The sequence below is a fragment of the Arachis duranensis genome, chromosome 4 (genome assembly GCF_000817695.3).
Source record: "Arachis duranensis cultivar V14167 chromosome 4, aradu.V14167.gnm2.J7QH, whole genome shotgun sequence".
Classification (NCBI taxonomy): domain Eukaryota; kingdom Viridiplantae; phylum Streptophyta; class Magnoliopsida; order Fabales; family Fabaceae; genus Arachis; species Arachis duranensis.
In genome coordinates, this window is record NC_029775.3 from 101,483,179 (window position 1) to 101,505,437 (window position 22,259).

General features: G+C 32.7%; 2 protein-coding genes across 2 annotated transcripts; one reads left to right on the plus strand and one right to left on the minus strand.

The window, feature by feature from the left end:
- The first annotated feature begins 1,214 nt into the window (after positions 1-1,214).
- Positions 1,215-7,160, plus strand: LOC107485282 (uncharacterized). The gene is made up of 4 exons (XM_016105795.3): positions 1,215-1,703; positions 1,815-2,550; positions 5,058-5,170; positions 6,284-7,160. Exons 1-4 carry the CDS (start codon positions 1,569-1,571, stop codon positions 6,743-6,745), a joined length of 1,446 nt encoding a protein of 481 aa, XP_015961281.1. The 5' UTR covers positions 1,215-1,568; the 3' UTR covers positions 6,746-7,160.
- Positions 7,161-10,766: 3,606 nt separating this feature from the next.
- LOC107485281 (leucine-rich repeat receptor-like protein kinase PXC2) lies at positions 10,767-14,422 on the minus strand. Its single transcript, XM_016105794.3, has 3 exons — positions 13,606-14,422; positions 12,569-13,499; positions 10,767-12,472 (listed from the first exon to the last, which is right to left on the minus strand). Exons 1-3 carry the CDS (start codon positions 14,093-14,095, stop codon positions 11,026-11,028), a joined length of 2,868 nt encoding a protein of 955 aa, XP_015961280.1. The 5' UTR covers positions 14,096-14,422; the 3' UTR covers positions 10,767-11,025.
- Positions 14,423-22,259: the final 7,837 nt, after the last annotated feature.

Genomic DNA, 22,259 nt, shown 5'->3' on the forward strand with positions numbered 1-22,259 from the left:
AACTTTTTTATTTATTTGATAAAATTTTAAATATTTTTTACAAAAATATTAGATATTTATTTTTTAAATTTTATAATAAAAATTAAATAGAGATACAATTTATTCGAAAAATTTATAATTTTATAATATTATTACGGGTAAACTATTAGTATGGGTTTTTTATGGCCTTGCGTGAGACTAACTTTTTGTCTAATAATTTTGTATGTTGGGCTAACTGGGTTCGTTTGTCTAGTTGATTAAATATGCCAATGGGACTGACCCATTTGTTTAGAAATTATATTAAAAACTTTCTTTGATAATTCTTTTAGCCCTTTGCCTTTTTATTTAGAAATTATATTGAAAACTTTGTTTGGTGATTGTTGTAGCCCTTGGCTTTTTATTTAGATAGAATAATGTTAGAGAATATTTTTTATAGTTAATATTAATTAATTTTTCTAAAATTATTTTATTTATCTTAAATTTTAACCTCTAAATCATATCATTAACTATGCATCTTAAATTAGAAATCATAAATCTTAAAGTTGACTAGTGTTAATTAATTGAAAATTAGTTTTTTATATTTTTATTTAGAAATTGTATTGAAAACTTCATTTGGTAATTGGTATAGCCTTTGATTCTTATATAGAAATTATATTCAAAACTTTGTTTGGCAATCGTATTGATTAAGTATTTTGCTTCCAAGTGAAAAAAAGGAAGTAATTTGCCTCAATAAATATTGTTATGTTATATTAATTGCTTTAAATTGTAGGCAGTATTAAAAGTATCAGTAATGCAATGCTAGTGATGAACTTAAAGGCTACATTTGTTTACCGACATAAAATATTAAGATAAAAATATAAAAATATAAAAATATAATTGATAGATAAAATATAAATAAAAATATTATATCAAAAAATATTAAATTAATATATTTTGTATTTTTTTAAATAAAAATAATGCTAACCTATCACAAAAAAATATAAAAATATTAATTTTTATATGTCATGTTCTCAAATCTTGTCTTATCTAGTTTTTTAAAATTAGAACCAAATGCAGTAAAAATCTCAAAGCTCACCATACAACCTCCGTCTTCTTTTTTTCGGTCATAAACCTCCTTCTCAGAGGCCCATACGAAGCCATTCTATAACGCACATCAGAGGCCCATTCTAACATTGCGAGCTGGCCCATAAAGGCCCATTACGAGGTCTCGTTCTCTCCCACGAGAGAGACAGAGAGACATGCATCTCACAATGTTGAATTCTTGAAGCAGACTTGGCAAGTTGTTCATAAGTCTACCCATATGTTTCTTCCTCTTCGCAATTCCCGATTCCCCAACAAATATTTATTTCTTCCAATCGAAATCTCCAATCCCTAAATAACAACAAAACCCCCCATTTCCCCCCTTCTTTATAAACCTCAAGCTCCAATTTTGTTTTTCCCTTTTTTCTATTTTTTTTTAAATAGAGTTTTCAAGCACCCATTGATTTTTTTCCCGGGAAACTAGAATCTGAGTAATTCTCCTTTCTACTGTGTTTTCATATCTTTTTTATCAAGGGTTTCGCCTTGAAGCTGTTTGATAATAAATCACAATGGGAAGACACGTGTTACTTTCACTTCTGTTGTTGTTGTTCCTTGTTTTTGATCCCTCTGATGCTTCCTTCGCTGGGGAACACAGAAATTTGGCGAATTCGGATGCAGAAGATGGTAACAAAACTGCGAAACCGGTGAGTTTTTTGGTTTTGTGCCCCCGTGTGTGTTTTGTGATGATATTTTTTAGCTTCGAATTGTGTTCCATTTTCCTCTTACTAGTGTTTGAATAAAGTTCTCTTCTTTAGGACTCTCCGTTGCCAAATAAGGAGAATTCAGATCCAAACCCTGTTGGTGGTGGAACAAAGAAGAACGGAAAGGAATCACCTTCCACCAATGCTAATAAAGCACCCGAAACGGGTGCAAAGGGTTCCAATGGTAGTGATAACAGTAGTAAAACTATTTCCGCAGCTCCGGCGCCTTTGCCCAAAGTGAAGGGTTCAAATGATCCTCAAAAGGAGAACAATAATACAGCTTCTCTAGCTGATAATAATGATGTTAAGGGCAATGAAGAAGGTGGTGCCAAGGGAAATGAAAAAGGCGATGGCAATGGAAACGTAAAAGAGGGTGGTAAGGATAATGGAAATGAGGGTGGCAATGGCAAGGGAGAAGAGGGTAGCAAGGGTAATGGAGAACAAAGTGACAAGGGTAATGTTGGGCAAGGTGACAAGGGTAATGGAAAAGATGGTGGCAAGAGTAATGAAGAACAGGGTCACGCTGGTGATGGTGGCAAGGGTAACGTAGAACAAGGTGACGGGGGTAAGGGAAAAGATGTTGGCAAGGATAATGGAGAAAAAAGTGACAAGGGCAATGGAAAAGATGGTGACAAAGTTAAGGAAAATGATGGGGGTGACAAGGGTAATCAAGAAGAGAATAAGGGAAATGAGAGCAAAACTTATTCAAAATCTACCACCACTGAGTCTTGTCGTGATCTGGGGAAGTGCACGGACAAAGGAGGCATGGTTGGTTGCATTTCCAAATTAGGTATTCATCTGGCTTTTGATCTTTTCATTAACTCTTACCAATCTTTGATGTCTTTATATTGGTTTTAATGTATGATGCAGTTGTTTTTTATTGTTCATTGTGTTAACTACTAACTGTTAGTCTAGGGTTAAGAGGATATACACCTTAAATAGAAAGTGATATAGAAAGAAAGAGTCATTTCCTTCTATAGAAAAGTTCTGCTTATTTTGAGGAAAGCTATATTAAACTGCTAGCCTGACTGGTTATTGTCAATGATATACACTGCTAAAACTTAACGGGGTAAAGTATAGGCAATGTAATGTGTAAGTCAACCCTACCTTGTGGAATTTAATTCTAATGGAAGCAGTTATCAAACTCCAAATTACTTAGTTCTAGAGGCTTGGTAACATATGAATCCATTAGATGAAGGCTCATGAAATGCTCAATAGATACAAAAGGTAAATGTAATTGAAAAGTAAATGTTGCTAATAAAGTCACCCGCTTTGTGGCCATAAATTGGAAAAATTATTGGACAATATATTTGGTGGATTGGCGTTGACTTTTGGAATCATAAATCATTGTATGAGAAACAACTCAAAGGTTGCTTGAAGAGCTGTGTATTTGAATGCAAAGCTCTTGATTATACTTTCAGAACACACTAGTTTTCAACTTTAATACAAGAAAATGGAAGCTAAATTTCAATTATTTTGCTGTTCTTTTAGGGAAAATTTTGGAAAATAATGACTTGAACTTGAAGATCACAAAGATGTATGTAGTGTGCTGAAATCCCAAAACCAAACTTTTGAATTTAACAGTGTTTCAAATTTCTCAACTGATTTTCCAAAAGTTCCTGTGCTATTTCCCTCACTGATTCAGAAGTTTAGTCTTTTTAAGCTTCCATTAAATGTGCAGACTTTGATGTGTATTTATGACAAACTCAGATTCTCATGGTCTATTGTCTAGCAAGTTTAAGCCTTTGCAAAATTTAAATTGTTCTGAATAATTCTTAGTTTGTCTAAAAAGATTTTTTGAACTAATTCAATATAGAGCTTTGTTCTGTATGTCGAGTTTCGGGTGTTTAGGGAAAGGGAATAGAGTTAAGGAAACTTGTAACTAAGATAAACTCATAAGTATAAAACCAACTCTATTATATTTGATATGAAGTTTAACTAGTTAGTTTGGATATGGAAGCTGACTAATGTGACTATGAAAGATCAAAATCAGGTATTGCAAAATTGAAATTGCCTGAAACAGCATTTAAAAAGTGGTGCCATTGTTCCAAGTTTTTCATCTCTTTGTTGCACGCATCCCCTTCTTTCCCTCCATGACCTAACCATAATACCTATTGCATGTAGTCTAGTGGATCCATCATTTGTTAAAGAATTTTAGATCATGTAACCTCTAAGTAAACTTCAGAAAGTTGCAAGAAAGGAATTCTTGCTAAAAATATTTGCAGTTTAAGAATAATTCACCGGTCAACCTTGTTAACAGTTTTCAAAATAATAATTAACATGTGACCATTGTTGGCTATTAACCAGTTGGTTTCTAAATTGTAAACTGGAATTACAAGAAAATAAAATACAAATACAAATGAACTCATCTAAGTGGTGGATCTTGCTCATGAACTAGGACAAATTTTCTCCCAAGAGGCCTAATAAGGATTAGTAGATACGTATGATCCCATTCACCTTGATTTTGGAAATTATTATGTATGACACGAGGATTGCTAAATTTGCTAATTGCTAGTACTAGTTTTACCTGTGTATAATCAGTCTATCTGATCTACTTGCTTTTGGAACTATGACCATTAGGGTTTCTGTGAATTTGTGGCCTTTTGGTCCTTGATCAGGATGTGATGAAACAGAGCAAGCAATGGTGCTGCATACACCAACAAAATTTAGATGTTATTCATTTATAGGAGATTCTTTTATAACAGGAATAGTGCTTTTCGTTTTCTTTTTCAAATGATATGTTTTCCTTGATAATGACAAGAATGTGAATTGTTTTCAAAATTTTGGATTTTTGAGTAGTAAATGACTAAATGATAAAGATAAGAGAGGGTTTTGGGGGGAGGTATAGGTTTTTTTTTTTTTGTGCCATGTTCTTCATAATGATTTAAAAAACAGAAAGCAACGTGAAAAATATGTGTCATTGTTGAATAAAAGGAAAATTTTCGTCTGGGAAAAAAACTGAACAAATAAAAAAACACCTGTTATTAAGGCTTAATGGGTACCTTCATCACATGAAAGCGAAGAATACTAAAGAAGCCTCCTTATATATACTCCCTGCATTTCATATTTGATTTGTCATGTTACCTTTCTGGAACATTTATAAATATTAAAATATCTCTATTTATCTAGAAACATGAATTTATAAATGTATCAGCAAGATATAATGACTTATCGATATGGAATGCAAGGAGTAATTCAAAAGGTTTCATTCAATTACCTTTAGTATTGTAGTATTGGTTTCATAAAATTCAACAATATAAATTCATTTGCATTTATGTTCCTCGGAAAAATTACCAGATCCAACATACGTGGTTGTTCTCCTTCATAATGGAGGATCTGACACCATCAAAGTGAAGCTTAATGAAGGTAATGTTGAAGGCATTGAAGTTGGCATACAAAAAACAGAGAAGGTACTAATCGTCTAGTCAATTTTTATCTTGAGCCGGCTTATCTTTTCCTTCATATTGATGTTTTTATTTATTTTTCAAGGTGCGTTTTTCATCTTTATACTCCTTCCCACTCCAATATGAATCATAGCTGGAACTCATTGTAATAAAACATGGTATATTAACAATATTCTGCAAACATTTGTTTTGGCATATTTTGGAAAAAAAGACGTGGTTTGTGTTAGGAAAACTGATTGTTAAATAGTTTATGGCATGGATCAAATATGGAAAACTGATTTATGATTGGGCATTGTGGTGTAATATGATCAATGTAGTCAATCCTCTGCTTAGTGGAACAAGGCTTAGTTGTTGTTAAATAGATTATTATTTGAATCAAGGTCATCATTTGCAGAACTCCTTAGGTTATGAAATTCCAGAATATTATGATTCATTCGGATGCAGAGTTATTAAATTATGGATTATAGTGGAATCAGTGACCGTTACTCTATTTATCTTAGGGGTAAGGAAGAGAAACAAGGTTGTCTAGGAATATTAAAGAACAAGAACTAAAGAAAAAAGTTTTGATGTTTTTAACCATTCCAAATTTACAATCTTCTTAAAACTTTGTTAGTATTATTGGTGCTGCCTGTGAAGCTTAATTTTCAATAAATCACAGTCAAAATTCCATTTGTTTTCCTTATTTCCGATACTGTAACCATCAAGAATTTAACCATTTCCTTTATTTTGCATTTCATTCTGTTCAATCCACCAAACTTATTATTACTCTCCTGAGCCACTGAAATTATTGAATTCAATTCTTCTGTAAATGATTTCTGATTAAATGCTTGTTTAAATCCACTGATGGTAAGAAACCAATTAATGTACAAACTTTATTATAAGTCAAACTTATTTGAAAAGTTTGACTTGAGCCTTAAATTAGTAAGTAGATAATGGCATTCTCCTCCAAAGTTGTCTTCGAAAGTTAATCCTGAGGCACACTAACAAATCCCGGTGGATATGCCACCACATCTCAACATCTTTAGAATAAATTTATGACTAGAAACTCTTCATTGCTTTCTTGATTAAGTGTAAGATTTGCATTTCTCTTACTATTTGCAATTTGCTCTCCGTTGTCAGGTTAACATTACACTAGCTACTAGTGGAAGAACCCAACTGACTTTCAATGCTGGAAAAGGAGATTGTGTGCTTCTGCTTCATATGGGTATTCCTAAACCCAAAGGGGATTTTCCTATTCACTTCCCTTCTCGTGATAAAATTTTAACACCAGTCAACGGCGCTTATTTTCTCATAGTGGCAGTAGTAGTTCTTGGAGGGACATGGGGTTGCTGCAAATTCGGGAAGAAGCGACGCGGCGAGGTCCCATACCAAGAGCTTGAAATGGCAATGCCTGAGACTGTTGCGGCCGCAGCCAATGACATTGAATCTGCTGAAGGTTGGGATCAGGTCTGGGATGATGATTGGGATGACGACGTGGCAGTGAAGTCGCCGGGCACGCGTCATGTGGGCAGCATCTCGGCGAATGGCCTTACTGCTAGATCATCAAACAAAGATGGATGGGAAGATAATTGGGATGATTAATTAGTTTTTAGCAGCATGCAAAAGACAACTAGAGGAGAGGGATATGAACATCAAAGTTTGATAGGAGGAGGGTGGATGCAGAAAACAAAAGTGAAAGTAACATTTTGAGTTGTAGGGTAAGATTCAGGATTGACAAATATGATTGATGGGGACTTAACTTTGATGCATGTCAAAGCAAAGGGACGGCAAAAAAGGAAAGTGTGTGTAACAGTTTTTTACACATTGGGTTGTTAATATTGGAAGTGTAGTAGTGAATACACTGTGGCCTACTAGAGAGACAAAAGGAATCTGTAAATCAAATTATAGGAGGTAAAGAATATTTTTGTTCCCTTTATAAAATCCATACATATCTCTATACCCTTTTTGTGAACTCAAGTATGCAAAAATGGAAGTTAAAAACTGTTTTTTTGGGTTACTTTTGGAGATCAGGTTTCTCTATTCACAGGTGTTTGGAATAAAATATGTAGTAGTGGATATTGTTAGAATCTGCATTGAATGTGTGCTCTAAGAGCATACAATACCTAGTCCTAGGGGTGAATGATGATAAAATGGTGAGTAAAATAGTCATTTTTCACCCGGAAAAATTACAATTTTGATAAAATAGAATTCAAAGATGCAAGTGACATCAAAGATGCAAGTGATAAAATCATTTTCAAAGATATGTTTTATTTGACAAAATAAATCAAATATATATAAGTATACAAGTAATTGACTAAATATTTGGTTCAGTTTGTCAAACTGAACATTTATTTTTGGTGGGATGGGGGTCATTTTATTATTATATCTTTTAAAGTTTGTTTTGTCAAAATTATAATCTTTCAAGGATGAAACTGGTTATTTATTCTTGCTATATAGTTGGATATTTTGCACTTTATTCCTTACCAATGTACCCTATCTTGGTTCATCGCTTAAAGATTAGTAAGCGGATGATAGATCTTTGGTTCATCCAAGTTAAAGATTTTCAAGTTATCATTTGAAAATTCCCATCCTTTGTGAATGGGATTCCACTAAACATTACCCAAATGTATCTGCTTCATTAACCCTAATTTAGTATTGGACCAAGAACAAAACCAAGGAAGAACACTATCTTCAAAATATATTCAGAACAAAAAATTTCAAATCGTTTATTACAAAGATTAGTATATGATTTTTATTTGAATATCCTAAAGCTAGTGTTTGTATGATGCTCACAAGATTCAAATAGTTTGAAACATATATAGAGCAATGATATATCATTTGAAATTTGATGCACTCATGCACACTCTATGTCATCACTCTTTGGGTCTCTATGTTTGTCACCTACGCATGCTTATTTAGAAAGGCATACGCACCTAAGAATAATTATGGTTCCATGCACTACTTTATTCTTCTTCAAGGCCAAGACTGAGTTTGTTAATCGTGTCTCCACAAAGTAAAACCCAAATGTGGGAGCAATACACAAATAAATAATGTATTGCACACATTTGAACAGATCATGTAGCACATGCAATCATGCATGATAGTACTCTAGATAGATTTAGAGATTTATTTATTTATTGTTATTGGATGGAACCAAAATTTAGAGTTTTAGAGACCCATAATTTGAGAATTTATTCTAGTATGCGTGTTTAAGCATATTTTAAGGATATCATAAAACAAAATATTTTATTAAAAATTATTTAAAAAATATTTTTTATTTTTAATATACTTAATATAATAAAACTTAAAAACATTTTGTGTTATTGTATTCTTAAAATACGTTCTTATAATACATATTAGATAAATTCATATACATAACAAAAAAGATTATGCAAAAAATATAAAGTATATTATTTTTTCCTTCGTCCTCAATTTTTATGTTTGTGACAGACTTAGACTCACCTACATATTTGGTGTCATGTTAGACAATATAAAACCTAAAATGCCAAGATTTTGTTTTATAGAATGTATTTGTTAGAAAGAGCAATCTTATGATAAATAAAGTTATATTTGATTTTAATTTTTAAGTGTTACACTCAACAAAAGTCTTCCCAACCGGATTAGTTAAAACGTTTAGCTTAAGGCACAATAAAAATACAAAATAAAAAAATTGTTAGGCCATAATTTAGTTTGAATCTAGATAATCCATAACCATAATTAACACTCATCTTACATGTTTCTATTTTACATTTGGACATATTATTCATCTTAGTATAGTATATTATTTATAGCGTAAGGTTAAATCAATAAGCTACATCATCAAACTTTTTTAATTTTAATTCTTTTGTGTGGAGAGAACAATGGGGGGAAAGTGTTCATTGTTGGAAGTGGAACATGGCATGATTACAGTGCACTGCAACAAACGTTGCCGTTTGAAAAAGTTTCTTAGTTGGTGCTCCTTTTTAGGGCATCTTTGTGTTGTGCTTTCATTATGTCCACCAAGAACCATGAACCCTACTTCATAAGGTTTTCTCATTTACAACAATGCATTTATTTAGCATATTATTTTAAAATGGATTTAGCCAAAAATTGTTCTAAAGACCTTGGTTAAAAATCAAAACAAAAAATTTGGACTCTTCAATGTATTGAAAATTTGCTAATTTTATGTTTTTATTTTTAAATAATTTATTTGCTTTATTTTTTTATGTTTTTAATGTATTAAATATATTAAAGGCATTAAAATTTTTTTATCATTATATTTTTAAAATGTACCCTTAAAATACAAGTTAGTTAAATTCTTACTATAATACTACTAATGAGTATGTTTATCAAAAATTAAATTTTTTTAGGGTATTTTCGAAAAGATTATACTACATTACTACTTAGCACGTATTCAATAATTTAGTTTAAGAAAAGATACACATGTTTAAGGTCTCAATACTTTCACAAAATTATACATGAAACAATATTTTATAGTATCATATAAGATATAATTATTAAAATTAATTACAAGCACAAACTGAAATGCCAGTCCCTGTGGGGCAAGTTAACTACTTAACTATTATTGTATTTTTTTTTATAATGCTAAAGTTCTCCCCAACCTGGTGTGGAACGTTTTACACTTTTACTAAGATAAAGAAAAGAATTAATGTGAGTTTAAAGTGTCAATAAAGCAAAAGAGTGCTTTTTGCCTTTACCATTTCTTTTTCTTCCTCCTTCCCTGTTTCCAGCATTATTTGCAGTAGTGGCTCACATTTTATTTTCTTTTTATAAAAAAATAAATGCGCATTACATGTGAGAGACATAATATCAATTTAAAAGTTTATATCTCACATATTAATAAATAAAATGCAAATTAATAACTTATCTTATATAATATCTCTTTTTCTAAAAAAACCACATTTAATCAAATAGATTAGAATGTTCTATAAATATCAAAACCCACATTTAATCAAATAGTAAATAGATTGAATTAATACAATGCTCTATAGAATTGCATGATTAGATAACAACACTTTTTATCCAAGTTAAACAATGCGCCGCAGAGCACTTAGCTTTGTTCCCTTTTGCTTTTGGTTTTCTTTCTAAATCTTAAGTTTGGCTTCACATGTGAATTGAAACTAAAAAAGCAAATTGTTTGGCATTTTTATTCGGATTTTTTTTATGAAATTTAATTTTAATGCCCTGATTGATTCAATTAAATTCATCTTAAAAATAGTTATTTTTTCATATATGATAATACGTAATTAAATGTACGTGTAAAATTTTTATTCACTAACATGTGATTCAAAATAAAATTCAAACATAAATGATTCCTTAACACCTAGAATTGCATTAGAGTTTCCCCCTTTAAAGTCAAGAACACACTAATCAAATTCACATTTTCAACATTGACAATGATACCTTTCATATTTGATTTGTACAAGCTTCCACATTTTTGAGTCATACCCCAGATGTGAAAAGATGTGATCCTTGAAAATGTGGAATTACCTTTATTCAAATCAAATATAAACTAATTGAATGAATCAAGATTCCTTTTTCACTAGTTTTGTGATACTCATAAGTAGTAAGAACATGATAAAACATAGAAAATGCACCAAATACTTCATTGCAATCTATCATCTAAAAGAAAAATTGTGGTTAAAAGATATCATTCTATTTAACTCTTGAACTGGTGAAGAAAAATCCAGTAATACAAAGTGAGATGACCAAAAAATAAAAGGAAAATAAATCTGGTAAAAAAATACAAAAAATTGCAACAACTTAAACAAAGGAAAGTTTTGGTTGAAAATTCTTTGCATGTATATAGCTTCAAACTGGATTGTTCTTCACCAATTACTGCAATACTGTTCTTGTTTTTCCTGAAATCACTGCATCAAAATTCATTCTAACTCCTCTTGTCCTTCTGAAGGGCATTGGATTAACTCTAGTATGTTGATTACCTCGGCCATATCCGGCCGGTTCGACGGCACTTGTGAGGCACAAATCAACCCCAATTTGATCACAGGAATCGCTTCTTCGGCTGCGAAATTACCAAGTAGCCTCCCATCAACACATTGCTCAACCTTGCCTTCCTCCAATGCACCTCTCACCATGTCACAAAGAACAACCACATCATCCTCCATGTATTCCACAGGCCTTCTTCCAGTCACCACCTCAAGAACAAGGATTCCAAAGCCATACACATCACATTTCTCGGTTATCTTAACTGTTCGGCAAGCAAACTCCGGAGCCATGTAGCCGAGCGCGCTTTGAATTTTGCTGCTCAAAACACAATGGTCTAGCATTGGCAAAAGCTTTACTAGGCCATAGTCTCCTATTTTCGCCTCGCTGGAACAATCAATCAGTACATTGGTTGACTTAAGATTGTAATGGATTATGTCCATCTGGTGCAAATGAGCTAACCCTTTCGCCATGCCGAGAATAATCCGGAACCTTTGTCTCCAAGAAAAGACATCTTTGCTGTTATTATCATCATGGAGGAGTTTATGCAAACTCCCTTTGGATAAGTACTCATAAATGAGAAGCTGCAAAGATGAAGTCCAGTAATAGCCTTCGAGTGTCACCAGGTTTTGGTGTCTAACCTTGCCGAGATTTTTCACTTCCCTTTCAAAGTCATCTTGGGACTTGATCAAACTGGACACTGTAAGCTTCTTGATTGCAACAGAGTGGCCGTCTCGAAGGACAGTGCGATAAACAACTCCGAATCCTCCACGGCCAATTTCACTGTCTTTATTAAGAAGATTATGAGCTCCATCTGCAAAGTCTGCATCACCAGAAAACATGACAAGCTTGCCATAGTTTGGATCATTTTCGGGCGAACCACTATAGTCCTCACCACCAGAGAATGCAAACTGAGCAGCCGAACGAGCCATTGAATTGCGCACATGAATGTTTAAGACTGTAATAGCCACCACACCAACGGCTATAAAAGCAGCTGCTCCTATAGCAATAAGAGCTGAGATACTGAGTATGATCTTATGATGGCGATTCTGTGCCGAAATGCTGGAGTTGGAACTTGAAGAATTCGGGTTTAAGACAATAGGTTTCGGGTGGTCGGATGGACAGGATTGATTGACAACAGAACCACATAACAATGAGTTGCCGGAGACAGATGAGGGTGAGATGGTGTTGAAGAATCCACCCACTGGTAGCTCACCCTGAAGCTGGTTGTAGGATACATTAAAACCAAGAAGGTGTGAAAGATTTGTAAGCTCCTTCGGTAAACCTCCAGAGACTTCATTCCATGACAAATCAACATATTGAAGATTTGTGAGGTTTGCAATTGATGCTGGGATTGAACCAGTAAGCTTGTTGTGAGAAAGTATCCTGTACAATTCAATTGAAATGCATAACCAAACAAATCAATGTATGTTATATAGAGTAAGGCATCAAAGATTGAAACTATGGTTTTTGAAAGCTTACAAAGATGTTAAAGATGAACACTTGTCGATTTCGGCTGGAATTCTCCCACTTAGGAAGTTCCTTTGTAGCATCAATTCACTGAGTGAACGTGCACCTTGAATTTCAGAAGGAATGCTTCCATTAATCTTGTTGTCACTCAAATCAAGAATGTATAAAGATTTGAGTTCTCCTATGGTCACAGGAATCGAGCCAGAGATATTGTTGCCGGAAACATTCAACACTTGCAAACTGCTAAGGTTCCCAATGCCATATGGAAGCTCACCAGAAAATGCATTGGATGACAAATCCAACACTTCAAGATCATGGAAAGGTGAACCTTGAAAACCCATTATGAATATCCACCAAGGAATATGGCCTGAAAATTCATTCTGGCTTATGTCGAATGTCGAAAGCTTAGAACAATTCGCCATCGAAAACGGCAAGTTTCTTGTGAACTGATTCCTGGACAAATTCAACCTAAGCAGTGAGTCTAAATTCCCTAATGATTTCGGAATCCAACCGGAAAGTTCATTAGCTGAAAGATCCAAAATCTCTAGACTTTTCAACCCTCCAATCCAATCAGGAATGGTTCCGGTGAGGGAATTTCTCTGCAAACTGAGTGATGTGCATGAAGTGAGTCTTTGCATTGACTCAGGAAGTTCCCCAGAGAGAAAATTACCACTCAAATCCACTGATTTCAAAACCAAGCACCCTCCAATTTCTTCAGGAATCTTTCCACTAAAGTGATTATTCTGCAAATTTAACTCCCTCAAATCATACAGATTCTTAATTCCCTCAGGAATCTCTCCTTCAAGCAAGTTATTTGACAGATCAAATGACTGTATTGCCCTCAAGAACCACACCCCAGATGGCAATATACCAGAAATTTGATTGTATGAAAAGTTAACATTCACCAATGTGGAGCATGAGCTCAAGGAATCAGGAACCTTACCTGATATGTTGCACAAATAAGAATATTAGTACTGAATATGATAGCAGTATTTGATGCATATAGTGATAAACAAGTAAAATTGAAGCATTTGAGCATCATATCTGACCTGTGAGGTTGTTCTTGGCAAAGGAAACTGTTCTAAGAGAGCCACATTGGTTGAAGAACCCTTCAGGGATTGAACCAGAGAGATTGTTGTCACTAAAGTCAACAACTTGCAATCCACCAAGTGATGAAGGAAGATCAGGGTTTATGGTGCCAGTGAAGTTGTTCCTTGCAAGTGAGAGAATCTTTAGATTTTGAAGCCTCAAGAGTCCTCTATCAACATGGCCAGAAAGAGAGAAACCATCAAGAACAAGGGAATTGACCCTTTTTGTTGAGAGGTCACAATCCACACCATCCCAATTGCAAGGGGTTAAATCATCTTCATTCCATGAAGAAAGTTTACCCTTTGGATCATCCAAACCGGCTTTGAACACAATCAAACCCAAAACATCATCATTGAATGAAGTGTCATCAGATAGCACTGGTTTTGGTGAAGTAAAAAGAATCAGAAACAGTAGTAGGAATATGCAATATGATTGCACCTTCATTTTCATAGTGTGATCTATGTATCTAACAGAACTAAGGGAAAGTTTTTCTCAAATTCCAAAGGAATTGAAGAACACTAACATTTTCTTTCAACAATGAAGAAGGAAAAGAAGGTTTGGTAGGAACAGCATATGCACCACCAAACAAGACCAAACACCAAACCAAACAACCTCAAACAAAAAAGGAGGGAAGTTTCTTCTGAGCCAAAAAAGGAGTGTTCAAAGGACAATAAGCTATATAGAAAGGAGACACTATGGATGAAGAATTTCTGCAAGAATCCAAAATATCACAGTGGATGTATATATATAATAGTAATAAACAAAAAGAGAAGATCACAAAATCATGTGGAAAAGAGAGAAATAAAACAAACAAAGTAAAGCAGAGCAAGTCCAACAAACTCTCCTTTTAACACTTTTCTCTTTTTTTTTTCTCTTAAACTATTCAGAATTTTCAAATCCCGTCCATTCAAAAAAGAAGAACACAACACTCACATGGTACTATGACATGAATGCGTTCCCACTTTCCAGGAGTAAGAAGAAGAAGAAGAAGAAGAAGAGCACACACTCAGAGAAAAGGAACTAAATTCTACAAGGAAATTGCATAAGCAAAAATGGGTGTTGCCGAGTTGAGCTTCTTATGCAATAAAAAGAAGAAAATTTTTATTTTTATTCTCATTTTCTTTTTTCTGCTTTGTTTATTGTTACAGTGGGAAGTGATTTAATAAGCTAGCAGGGAATTGGGTGAAAGAGTGAAGAAGAAGGTATAAAGAATTTAATGATGGTTAGGAAGAAGGGTATGCCTCGGGGTTGGAGAAGCCATTAAAGCAGCGAGTGTTGGATTGGGCAGAGTTGCAGTTTTGAGCTTGAAATTGAAATGAAGCAAGAGTGAAGAGCTTGAAGCATGTGTGTGCATTATGGCAGTCAGAGAAAAAGCATAATAATAATAATAATAAATAGTAGTGATTATTTAATGGAGAGATGTGTGCGTTTGTATTGAAGAGAAGCGAGGTTGGTGTCAGAGAGAGAGAGAGAGTAAAGTAAAGTGAAGTGAAGCATTTAAAGCTTCCAACGTCCAAAGAGAGAGAAAGAGAGAAGCATTAACCCCTTTTACGGTTTCTGATCTCTCTCTCTCTCATTCTCACTAGGAATAGTGGAATACACAAATAATTTCTATCCGAACTTTCTAACTCTCTCTAATAAATTAATAGCTGTATTTAACTTATTTAATGAACTAAAAATAAATTAATAGCTGTATTTAATATTATTATTTTAGTTTCTAAAAATTTAACTTTTCATAACATAATCTTAAAATTGATATTCTGAATTTTCAAAATTTATATTTATTTGATAAAATAATACATCAAATATAAAGAGAATATTTCATAAAGGTATATATGAAAAATTATATTTCATAAAGAAGGTATGAAAAATAGTCTAGATATTGAATTTTGTTTAATTTTTTATTTATTTATACTTTTTAAACATTTATATAATTTTTTTTTGCAAAACAATCGATGAAATACATGAGTCATTTGATACTTATAAAAAAATATATTCTAAATTCAAATCATCAATATCAAAATGCTATTTTTTAAGGGTTAATTACGATTTTAGTTTTTAAGGTATAGGTCGAAATTTTTTTGTCATCAATTTTTTTTTGCATACAAAATAATTTTTAAAGTTTAACTTAATTTTAAAATCGTCCTTAAAATTTAACATGATTTTAAATTTTTGGCAACGAAAACGGAAGCAGAGATAAGATCATTAAACAGCTTCTTCTTTTTCTTCTTCCGTTCTACTTTCTCAAGAGAAAAAACACTCTTTTTCTCTTTTTTTTAATTATTTTATATTTTTTATTATGAATAATTTGGTCCAAAATGTTAAGATTCAAGTAAAAATAACGATTTTAAAATTTGATTTTAAATTTTAAAGATGATTTTATATAATAAAAAGATTAAAAATAAAAAAAAATTTATCCTATACTTTAAAAACTAAAATTGTACTTGACTTTTTTTTTTATCTCATTTGTGCTAAAGTAAAGTAAAGAAACCCAATGTAAAATGACACTTTTTTTTACCTTTTTAACATAATCATTTTTTTTAATAGAGGGCCGCTAGGGGGCCAGCAGTTTTCTATCTTTTGGGCCAGCAAACAACCAGCAATACTAATTTTATACCTCAAATAAAATAAAGCCCAGACCCATAAAGAGAGCGTGTATTCACGCTCCTTTACCACGCTCTCTTCTTCTCCCCAAAAATTTTAGTCTCTTCTCTACACTCTTGCACGCCATTTTTGTTGATCTCAACGCTGGAGCACGCTCAACACGAATCAGCATTCTTGACCTCGCTGTTCATCTCAAGTAGCGTCTCCAATAGCAGCAGCGTTACTCTCTGCAACATGCAACAGCATCTCTCAGCTCTCTATCCATTCTTCTTCGTTTCTACTAATGCGTGATGCTTCTTCAAGATTAATGTGAAGGTAAATGAGTTTTGATTTTTGTTCATTTATTGCTTTCTTCAACTCTTACCTTCTTGCTGTCCATCATTCTGTATCCATTCAAAACATGCAACCAGAAATTCATAATAACACCCAAAAATATTACTCAATGTTTCCTGTCTTTCATGAAAAATCTTTAAATACTCTATAATAAAATTTCTTTTGATTTTGATTTTGATTTTGATTTTGATTTTGATTCATCATTAAGTTACTATCTCAGTTGTTACTAGAGGTTTGTTGTGGTAGAGCTTTGGAAATTGAAGATGAAGTTTAATATGATAAGACGCAGCAACACCATTTTCATGAGTAGATTGCCCACCACCTGTTTGATAAATTACCTGCATGTGAATCACCTTTGATGCCAGGATTCTTATTATAATAACAAGTTCTGTATAACTAAAAATAAGTGTTTCCAAATAAAAATGATAGATGATGATATAGTATATAGTGTTTGCATTATCTTATCTTTCGGACCTTCAAAGCATTTTCATGGGAACATTTTTATATCATGGAGGACTAAGAAAGGAAGATATTTATATATCCTTAGAAATAAAAGAGAATATTTTATGATATCTCTATTATACTCAGCATATTAAAGGGTATCTCTTAGGATTAGTAGTGTGATATGTATATCTGCTGTTTTTTATGATCGTTTCCTTATTTGTTTAGACTTTAGATTAGAGTTTTACTATATGTTGTGGTAGAGCTTTGATAATGGCTACTGCATAATTGATTACTAGCTTTGTTAATAGTATGTTTCTTAATAACATGCAGTGATTATTTGAAAATGGAAAAAGATCCAGATATTAAGATGCCGCGAAGAAGTACAACTACAAAGAAATCTGAAACAGGAACTAGAAGGAAAACGCAGCCGAAAACTCTTGAAGAACTAGAATCTCGGGTATGAACAAATTAAAAAGGGGATTTTGCACACTTTACTCAGGACACTTTGCATCCATCTGAATGAAATTTTGCACACACTTTAATGAGAATTTGCACACATTATTCAGCATAGTTTACACTCAATATAATTATTTTTTGCACACATTTTTCGAACAGTTTGCACCCACTTTAATTTGATTTTGCACACATCAATTTTGCCTAAAGTATACATGCCTAGATATAATTCCTATCAATCTGGATCCTCTCACCTTAGCTTTGAACATCAACACATGGCATGAGCACGACAGGACCATGTCCAAATGTGGCTGCTTCCATTTATGTATGTTGTGTCTAGTAGATATATCCCTAGGCTTCTCTCTACTACTAAAATGATGGGATAATGTTAAATCATACTGTTACTTACATGTCTTTGGTAACTGTTACTTAATAAAGATAACACAACGAAAGAAAAGAAAGAAAGGTAAAAAAAATAAAATTTTGGGAAGCCTATGAGTATTACAAACACTCTTTATCACTAATTAAATTTCTTTTTTATAGATTTGATGAACAAAATAATGACAACAAAATGTCAAAGGAAGATGATAATGTATCAGATGAGCAAAAAGATAAAAAAAGGTAAAAATTAGTTTTGATTTATCTTTTGTAATAAAAGAGAATGTAAAGTAAAATATAGTGTATTCTTCTTTATAGTGATGGAAAGCAAGATGATGAAAAAGAGGTCAAAACAAGGTAAAAATAGTGTATGTGCTTTTTTTATAGTTATGATTTTTTTTATTTATTGTTCTACAAATCTTTAATTATTGTTTTTATTGATTTAATAGGGAAGACAAAAAAGATGAAAACAACATGAGATCGCCAATGAGATCGCCTAGCAATATGGGTATAAATTATAGTTCTTAGTGTTTGTTGTTTTGCATTATGTATTATGTGAATATATATGAGATTTTTGTTATGTAATTTTGCACACATAAATCAGCAAGTTTGCACCCTATGTAATGAAATTTTGCACACATGAATTTGATGTTTTGCACCCACTTTAATGATATTTTGCACACATGAATTTGATATTTTGCACTCGCTTTAATGAATTTTTGCACCCGTTTTAATGAGATTTTGCACACATGAATCAGCAAGTTTGCACCCTATGTAATGAATTTTTGCACACATGAATTTGATGTTTTGCACCCACTTTAATGATATTTTGCACACATGAATTTGATATTTTGCACTCGCTTTAATGAATTTTTGCACCCGTTTTAATGAGATTTTGCACACATGAATCAGCAAGTTTGCACCCTATGTAATGAATTTTTGCACACATGAATTTGATGTTTTGCACCCACCTTAATGAATTTTTACACACATGAATCAGCAAGTTTGCATCCTATGTAATGAGATTTTGCACACATAAATTTGATGTTTTGCACTCACCTTAATGAATTTTTGCACACATAAATCAGCAAGTTTGCACTCCCGTTAATGATATTTTGCACACATGAATCATAGTTTGCACACATTCCTATAGTTTGCACACATATAATTATTTTTTGCACACATTTTTCGAACAGTTTGCACCCACTTTAATTTGATTTTGCACACATCAATTTTGCCTAAAGTATACATGCCTAGATATAATTCCTATCAATCTGGATCCTCTCACCTTAGCTTTGAACATCAACACATGGCATGAGCACGACAGGACCATGTCCAAATGTGGCTGCTTCCATTTATGTATGTTTTGTCTAGTAGATATATCCCTAGGCTTCTCTCTACTACTAAAATGATGGGATAATGTTAAATCATACTGTTACTTACATGTCTTTGGTAACTGTTTAGTGGGTCGTTGTTATAATTTTGGCTGGTATATGATGTGGGTTATTTAATTTGTACACCATAGGGGAAAATATTGCATATGTTGCATGCTGGGATTATTAACTTGTACTAAAAACTGCTGGCCCCCTAGCGGTGCACACATCAATTTTACAATTTACACTCACTTTAATCAAGTTTTGCACAGCTCACTTGCACAGTTTGCCCTCAATTTAATAAAATTTTTCATATATCACTTAGCATATTTTGCACCCAGTTTAATAAGATTTTTTTACTTTATGTTTGCAGAAAGTAATAGAATGTCGTTGTTCTCCTGTTTCGGTTTTCACAACGATAAATTCTCTTACGAAAGAGCAAAAAATTGAAGTTGATAAAATGGGATTCTCATCCATGAAGGCTATTCAAGATTGGAAAATTGATAGGCGGTTATTCCTCGCACTTGCTAAAGCATATAACACAATAACAAGCAAACTGGAATTAGTGGTGGGGGATATCGATGTGACAACAGACAAAATTGGCTTAGCTCTAGGATTACCTTCAATTGGTAAAAGTTTTCCAGAAGAAGAAGATTGGACTTCAGAGCAAAAAAGATTAGTTGCCCCATTCAAGTCTGTGACAAACCCATGGTTACAAGAAGTATTACATTCAAGAGAATGTAATGTTTCAACATCCAAAGGGAGAGATTATTTTAGGAGAGCATTTACAATGTTCATTATTAGCTCATTTTTGGCACCAACAAGTAGCGCTGTCACATCCCCAAAGCACTTACGTGCCATTGTTGATGTAGAGAATATCACAAGATACAATTGGGCAAGATTTGTGCATGATGAGCTTATGAAAGGGGTTCAAAAATTCAAGGAAAAAATACATTAAGTATTGATGGTTGTCTTTATGTTTTGATGGTAATCTGTCTAATGTACTTATCCTTTTTTTTCCTTTTTTCATTTTTTTTTTGATGATAATCATTACATTTATTATTTTGCTTGTAGATTATCTATTACCACAAAGACACATTTGGAGATAAGGAAAATTATATGGGGCCTCCACTACCATGGATTGCTTATTGGGATAAAGAAAAACTTGCAAAGAAGTTGACACATGAGTCATCAAAGCAAAGGCCAACGGTTTGTTTTATTTATTTTATCATGTTAATTTGCTTCTTTTTTTATCCAAATATTTCTTTTTTTTTATCATGTAAACAAAGTAAAAGCTTATTATAGTTAGAACTTAGAAAAGAGAAGTATCCATCAACCGAAATAGTAGTAGGTCATTAGCACTTTTCAATTTTTTTCACAAAGACAGAGCAACTACAGCACCCTTTTTGAAAATGGAAAATTAACATGAATATATGCTTGTAATGGTTGTAAACATGTTGCAAGTAAAGATCTCATGTCTGATGTTAATGGTTATAAACATGTTGCAAGTAAAGATCTCATGTCTGATGTTTATCAGTTACCATTATGCGCTGTCACTCATCTGAATTTTCATATCAGGAATAATTAACTGTTTATATTAGAATTATTATAGCTAGGTTACCGGATATGCATGAATACCTGAGAGTAGTCCTTCTTATCTCTATGTGGATGCAGCTAGCTAGCAGGTGCAGTATAGTGGGACATATATATAGTATATAAATTAAGTATGTGGCTGCTATGATGCCACCAACTGGGGATGAAAATTAAGGAAGCATTTAATATTGTTGCATTTCTTGGCCGATGGATAGAGTTTTCTGATTAAAATTAGTAGTTGGGAGGAAAAAGAAGTGTCGTTTGGGAGTTCTATATGCAAAGTTTGAAAGTAACCTGAGATTGCTGTGCTGTGTTGTGTTGTGTTGTGTTGTGTGTATTTATAAATGGTTATCCAATTTTCCTAAAGCAACAACTGGCCAAGTTGGGTTTCTCAGGCGCTGTTTTTGTGTTGTAGCATCATGTGCAACACTAGTAGTATATGTTGTGAATTTTAACCAATTAAATATATGGCTACCCCCTTAATTTGGCCATGGTTCTGTCATATGATGCATGCATGTATTCATTATTAATTCATGGAATGCTAGTTATGCTACAACTCTTCTCCGTCGGCAAATGGAAAGCATTATAAGCTAAATATTAATTTCTAGTGAACTGAACCTTTTCTGGATTTTTTTCTGTTTTGCATAATATGATGAGTGTATAATATAATCTGTGTGATTATTATTGTAGGGTATTGTTACCCTTTTAGTTAAGCAAGGTGGTGTTGATGCTAAATTTGCAAAAAACACAACAAGAGCACCAACTAAGAAAAGGGGGGCGAAGGAGCTTAATAAAGATAACACAACGAAGGAAAAGAAAGAAAGGTAAAAAAAATAAAATTTTGGGAAGCCTATGAGTATTACAAACACTCTTTATTACTAATTAAATTTCTTTTTTATAGATTTGATGAACAAAATAATGACAACAAAATGTCAAAGGAAGATGATAATGTATCAGATGAGCAAAAAGATAAAAAAGGTAAAAATTAGTTTTGATTTATCTTTTGTAATAAAAGAGAATGTAAAGTAAAATATAGTGTATTCTTCTTTATAGTGATGGAAAGCAAGATGATGAAAAAGAGGTCAAAACAAGGTAAAAATAGTGTATGTGCTTTTTTTATAGTGATGATTTTTTTTATTTATTGTTCTACAAATCTTTAATTATTGTTTTTATTGATTTAATAGGGAAGACAAAAAAGATGAAAACAACATGAGATCGCCAATGAGATCGCCTAGCAATATGGGTATAAATTATAGTTCTTAGTGTTTGTTGTTTTGCATTATGTATTATGTGAATATATATGAGATTTTTGTTATGTAATTTTGCACACATAAATCAGCAAGTTTGCACCCTATGTAATGAAATTTTGCACACATGAATTTGATGTTTTGCACCCACCTTAATGAATTTTTGCACACATGAATCAGCAAGTTTGC